The sequence below is a fragment of the Sciurus vulgaris genome (genome assembly GCF_902686455.1).
Source record: "Sciurus vulgaris genome assembly, chromosome: 14".
Taxonomy (NCBI): domain Eukaryota; kingdom Metazoa; phylum Chordata; class Mammalia; order Rodentia; family Sciuridae; genus Sciurus; species Sciurus vulgaris.
In genome coordinates this window covers 92,506,571-92,512,570 of record NC_136475.1, presented here as the reverse complement: position 1 = coordinate 92,512,570, position 6,000 = coordinate 92,506,571, and the positions used below count along the sequence as shown (strand labels likewise).

Below are 6,000 nucleotides of genomic sequence, written 5' to 3'. Positions count from 1 at the left end.
TTGTAGGGACTTAAATTCCAACTTTACTCTGTCAACATCCAGAATCCGAGCTTCAGCTCAGACTTCTCCAGTGCACTCCAGTCTCATGTGCAAACATCTACCTGACACATGTATTTCAACTGTACATAAGTCCTGACCTTAGCACATCCCAAACAGGACTCCTGCTCTCCCCCAACTGTCTATGCCTGCTGCCCTTGCCTCTCAGCAGATGGCAAATCACTCCTTCCAGCTGCTCAACTGGAAACCCTGCAGTCATCTTTGACTCTCTTACACCCACATTCTGTATCCAGTTTTCAGGAGGAAATCCTGTTGGGAGTCAGAACAGCTCTAGAATTCAAGCGCTGATCTTTCCCTCCACCACCCTAGGCTCACTACTGTTAGCTTTTGCTATTACTATTACAGTCGTGCCCTAACGCTGGGCTGCCAGATTATTTTAAAACAAAGGCGAGATCTGCCTACTCCAAACTCAAGTGTTTCCCAGCTCAGAGTAAAGCCTAGAGTCTGTACAGAAGCCCATACAGTTCGCTCCCCTCCTCTGTTGTTACTCTGTGACCTCATGTCTCTTGCTTTCCTCCTCTGCCCCCTGCAGCCACACTGCCCCTCTGGCCATCCACTGCATACACCAAGTGCCCCACCCCCCCCACTCCCACGCATGGCTGAGCCTCTGCCTGCACCCATCCTCCCCCAGGTATCCTCCTGACTCACAACCTCACCTCCTTCGAGTCTTTGAAACCCAGACTCCACCCCACATTCCCTATTTACCTGCAGAACTTGCCACTTCTTAACACAGGATATTTACTGTGACTCCATCTAGAACGCTCGAGGAGGCAGAGAATTTCGCCTGCTCTGTTCCCTGCCCTATCCCAGTGTCTAGGACAGTGCCTGGCATATAGTAGAATGTTTGTTGAATGTTTGTTGAGGAAAAGCAGACTCCTGAAACAGGGAACTTCGGCTGGGGAAGGGCAATCTGTGTGCAGGGGTGGAAGCGGGAAGGTGCAGGGCGCATGAACTGAGCCCAAGGAAGGAGCGCTGGGGGAGGCTGAAGCCCAGATGAGGACCTGATAGGGCCAAGGGAAGTAGAGATGAGAACCTGGAGGCTGGGGACGCAGCGGGGCAGGGCGGGCGCTTGGGAAGGAGGCTGAGGCTCCCAAGACCACTCCACAGGTACCCGCGCTGCCACTCGTTGGGAAACAATGGTTAGACTAGCAGATTTACGCAGACTGTCACAGAGTGACAGAGATGATGAGCAGGACGCTCTAAAACCGGACCCCTGCGGTGGGCAAAGGGGAGAAGAAATTTCGAAGCTATTTCTTCCGTAACAGCTATGAAACTTAGGAAGGAGCCAGATGAGAGATCTGGGAGATGAAAAGAGGGCCCGAGGAGGGCGGAGGTGACCTTGCCAGGCAAGGGCAGTGGCACCGCGGGGCACCGCTGACCGGAAGAGCGAAGGGCGTGGGCGAGTGGCCGAGTAAGGGGGCTCCAGCCGTCAGGCCGATCTCCGAGGGCTGAGGAGGGCTGGGGGTGGCGGGCACAGCAGAGCGCTCTCGGTGAGCGCGCGGAGGTGTGCCGAGGGTGGCAGGTGCGCGCGGAAGCCGGGGGAGCCGGCGCCAGCCCGGGCGGGCGCCGACGGCCGAGAGCCGCAGCGTCACTACGGGCCGGGCGCGCGGAACCCCGCCCGGAACCCCGCCCCCGCCGCTCGGTCCCCTGGGCCCCGCCCCCGCGGCCCGCCCATCGGCCAATCAGACGGCGCGGCCGGCCTCCCGGCCCCCGAGGCCCCTCCCCGGGCCGGCGCGCAGCCAGCCAATGGACGGCCGAGCCCCGCGCCCAGTGCGCGCAGCCCGCGCGGAGCCGGCTCAGAGCGAGAAAAGCGAACCCAACCCGTCGGGGCCGCCGCTCCGGACCCGCCAGCCGCCGCCGCCGCCTCCTCCCCCCGGATCGGGTGTACTGTCCCAACCCGAAAGTCCAGTTCTGCGGCCCGGCAGCGGCGAGCGAGCGCGATGACACAGGAGTACGACAAGTGAGTGAGGCGGGAGTCCGGCCGCCGCGGGGCGCCGGGCCGAGGGGCCGCGCCGCCTGCGCCCTCCGGGCCCGCCGGCAGCACCTGCCGCGAGCGAGCCCGGCGCCGGCCCCGGGAGTCGGCGCGGCGCGGCGAGGCTGGCGGGCGAGGGCGGCGGGCCCGGCCCCCGCAGCCCTGCCCGCCCCTTTGTTCGGCCGGGGCCGCCGAGGAGACCCTTGCCCGGGAAACTCGACACCGGAGGGGGCCCCCTGCCCCCGGGAGCGCGCGGGGAGCGCCGGGCGCCGGAGGCGCAGACCCGCGCGCCGCGGACCTCCGCCCGGGCGGTCGGCTGCATCTCTGCGACGCTCGGCGCGGCGGGACAGGTAGACCTCCCGGCGCTGCGCGCCTCGGCCGGCCCGCTGGAACTCCCCAGAGAAATTTGGGGGAAGGTCGCAGGGCCCGGCGGCTTTTTCTTTTCCCTGCTGGCTGCGTGAGTGAGAAAAGGGCTGTGGGTGTTCTTTCAGCACTTGCATCACTGATAGTAATTACAGATTACTGTGTTCTTAATGCCGGGATATCAAGAGGGTGAAACTGCAATCAGACTGATAAGCCCCATGAATATGCCTTGGAGTTTTTGATTTATATACAAGGTGGTAACATAAGATGTGGTGATGGGAGACATCGGGGGCTAGTTCTCAATTTTATTTGCAACTTTTCTGTGAATATAAACTTGTTCCAAAATTTAAAGAAAAAAAAAATTTAAAGACATCACACCGAGCCAATCAGTCTATTTCAGATCAATAAATCCAAGGCACATAGTTTTCTGATTACTTGTTAAGGATCATTTTAAGTGAGCTCTTTTTCTGGATGAAGAGATTAAATATCATGTGTGGAGTCTCTAAAAAGAGATTGATCTTGTAGAGTATGCAGTAAATTATTGCTTGAATTACGTTTCAGAAGGCCTGAGATGAAGAGTTTAAGGCGTACCGGAAAGTACTGAGGAACATTAAGGGCCTGACCACAGCTCTATTTGGGGAGTGGGGGGGGGGGAATAGACTAAGAAAGGCAACTGCTTTTGTGTTTATTTCTTAGCTTACAGTTCAGATAAGACAAAATTTCCAAAGCTACCATTGTGGCCTTAGGCACACTTTGGAAATATAAAACACCTTCAGGGTGATAATAGACATTAAGCCACTTGAAAAATATTTTCTGATGCTTGTACAAATTTGGGTTGGGGGTGGGAGAAGAAGAGAAGCTGAAAAACTAGCATTACAGGAATTGAACGAGCCAAGTGCTGTCATAGTCTTCTGGAAGTAGCTATTAGGCTATTAATAATAGCTTATAGCAACACACCAGGCAGTGTTCCCAAGGTACCACTGGTTCAGTACCTGCCACAGTCTGCTCTGATGGCTTAGGGAATGCCACTATGTATTTCTTTATTTCCTTGAGATTTGTGTAGAGTGTCCATTTTCAAACAACCTATCTACTTTGAACAACTCTTGGTATTTGTTCTGTGTTAGAACAGTACACCACCTCCAGACTTAACCTTAGGATGCAGGCTCCCAGGATGGTAGCCTAGATGTGAGTAATAATGTGGGCTCTGAAATAGTACTTCATTCTGACTGAGGTGAAATAAGTAAGTTGTTGGTTTTTTCCTCCCCTTTCCAATGCTGTTCTCCTTTTTCCAAGTCTGTATCTGTTTTTAAAGGGCCTGGGTGACTGCCAAACACTGACCTTTGTTGATTTCTTGAAAAGATAGTCAGTCTTTCTACATTCACTTTTAGAAAAGGTAGGTCACCTTAGGCCCTTTACATATTTCATTTGTATGTTGCAATGAGAACTGATTGTTAATTTGCTTGTTGGAATAGTGATAATTCAGAGTAGTTCCAAACATTTACGATTTATTTTTTTCCTAAAAAAAGAAAGTGCTTCATTTTGCTAGAATCAGTGTTCCATTTTCTTCTCTTTATTGACTTATTAAATAGTACCAACTGAACAACTGTTGAGAGTGTTTACATTTCAAGTTTTTGGAATCAGTAATGTTTGCTTTAATCTTTTAAATTAAATCTTCTGTAAGGCTTCACTAAGATCATGATTGCTTTTTCTGAAATTTTCCCACCAAACTACAGTGTTAACATGAAACAGTTCTTTCCCAGTGTGAAAAACTGTAAAGATTTTTTTTATTGGGGATGTGGGGGATTTGAACCCATGGCCTCAAACATACTAGGCATACATTCTACCACTGAGCTACGCCTCCTTTAGCCTCTAAAAACTAGTGAAGGTTTTGTTGTTGAGGAGTTGGGATGGAACCCAGGGCCTATACATGCCAGGCAAAGGCTCCACTGCTGCCCCAGCCCACTTGGGAAGCCTTTTAGAAACAGATTTCCCCACCTTCTAAAAAAAAAAAAAAAAAAAAAAAAAAAAAATCTTATTATTCAGTGGCTTCATTTATTGTAGTTTCTTAAGTGTTTATCTCTAAGATAAACAGTTAACTCCCATGCCAGAAAATTATGCCTCTTTATTGATTTACAGTCCCCTTTGGCCACATTCCGTGTTCAGTCTGCTGGTAATCAGTAGAATATTTTAACTTTCTCATATGCCCCCAAGGATTAAATGAAGTGTCCTACCTTCATTCTCCCCCTCCCTTGCCCCTGTTTTTCAGAAGGAGATTTTTTTTAAGGCATGGCATCAGCGGAGAAAGAGGGAAGTAACATGCAGGAGCCTGATGCACCCAGACATGCTTGGGAAGAGGTGCAGTCCTGGTTGCATATGTTCCAAGAGAGGGAACATGCTTTTTGCCTGTGTCCTTGTGTCTATGTATGTGAAATATTCATACAGCTTGGTGTTTTGGGAGGTTTTTTTTTTTCCCCCTAACTGTAGGTTCCCTGGCTGCCTTCATACCCTGTATCTTACTGAGGGATACAGGGATACAGGGTTTCCATTTAAGTGGTTTGCCTCTGTTCTTGTCTTAATTTGACCCCATGGGTCATTGACCAATCAGGAATGTCAAGGAGTTGACTGTTTGGTTTTTAAAAATTAGCTTAAGCGATGCCTTGAGGAGAGAAATATGACTTTTTTTTTTTTTTAATTTAATTTCTCTGAAGCAAACGGCCAGTGTTGGTTCTTCAGAATGAAGCACTTTATCCACAGCGACGCTCCTATACTAGCGAGGATGAAGCCTGGAAATCTTTCCTGGAAAACCCGCTCACTGCAGCAACCAAAGCCATGATGAGCATCAATGGAGACGAGGACAGTGCAGCTGCGCTGGGCTTGCTCTATGACTACTACAAGGTAGGCCGCCTGCTTTTTAAAGCCCTTAACCACAGTCTCAGATGCACTCCGTTCAGCAGCATATAAAACAGTCGTTTGCTGGTGGAGTGTGTGCTGGTTGCTTCTGTAGTGACTGTAAATAGTTTAATGAGTACTTTGACTTACTATGTTCAAAGCTGAACATCTACAGTCATAGACTCAAAGGGTTGTTTTTAGAACGTGTGAAGTAGCCAGCTGTTCTGCTCTCTTTGTAAGGGGGTGCTCCCATAAAAGCAGATGGCAGATGTGTCTCTCTGGGTTGAGCATCGTACCAAAGAGGGTTCTTAGTGCCACGACAAGAGGGCAGAGCTAAGGTACTGCACTCTCGCCACCACTGTGTAGTCAAGGTGCTTGCCTTTTCTGTAAATGTTATTACAGAGCCTTTGGTTTAATTTGACTGTAGGATTCATGAAAAAAACCCACATTTTTTTACTCTGGGACCCTTTAGTTTTAAGATCAGGATATATTGTGTTGCCTGTTTCTAGGGATTTGAATTCGTGTTAAATAGAATCTATAACACGTGTGGACTTCTGCGTGGTTTTCCTTCTCTGGAAAGGACACCGTTGTCTGTCTCATTATCCTCACTGTTGTCCTCTTAATGCAGCTCCCACTCCCTGATGACCCGTTATGCTGGCCAGGTTACCAGCGTGTCACTGCTCACTCTGGGGTCCTGCGCTGGGACGTGGTCTGGGCCT

At 50.5% G+C, this 6,000-nt stretch overlaps 1 protein-coding gene across 7 annotated transcripts in view; it reads left to right on the top strand.

Moving 5' to 3' along the window:
* Positions 1-1,831: 1,831 nt before the first annotated feature.
* The window catches only part of GRHL1 (grainyhead like transcription factor 1), a 48,214-nt gene continuing 44,045 nt past the window's right edge, over positions 1,832-6,000 (top strand). For 3 of the 7 annotated variants that reach the window (XR_013759214.1, XM_079110958.1, XM_079110957.1), the window contains exons 1-2: positions 1,834-2,017; positions 5,101-5,287. Coding sequence is in view for 6 of the 7 variants with exons in the window: in XM_079110958.1 (XP_078967084.1) it covers positions 1,998-2,017; positions 5,101-5,287 (207 nt within the window). In the remaining variant the exon portion in view is untranslated. Of the gene's footprint in view, positions 2,018-2,242; positions 2,380-5,100; positions 5,288-6,000 lie in introns of those variants that run through there. The other 4 variants (XM_079110954.1, XM_079110953.1, XM_079110955.1 and 1 more) reach the window with 3 other exon arrangements.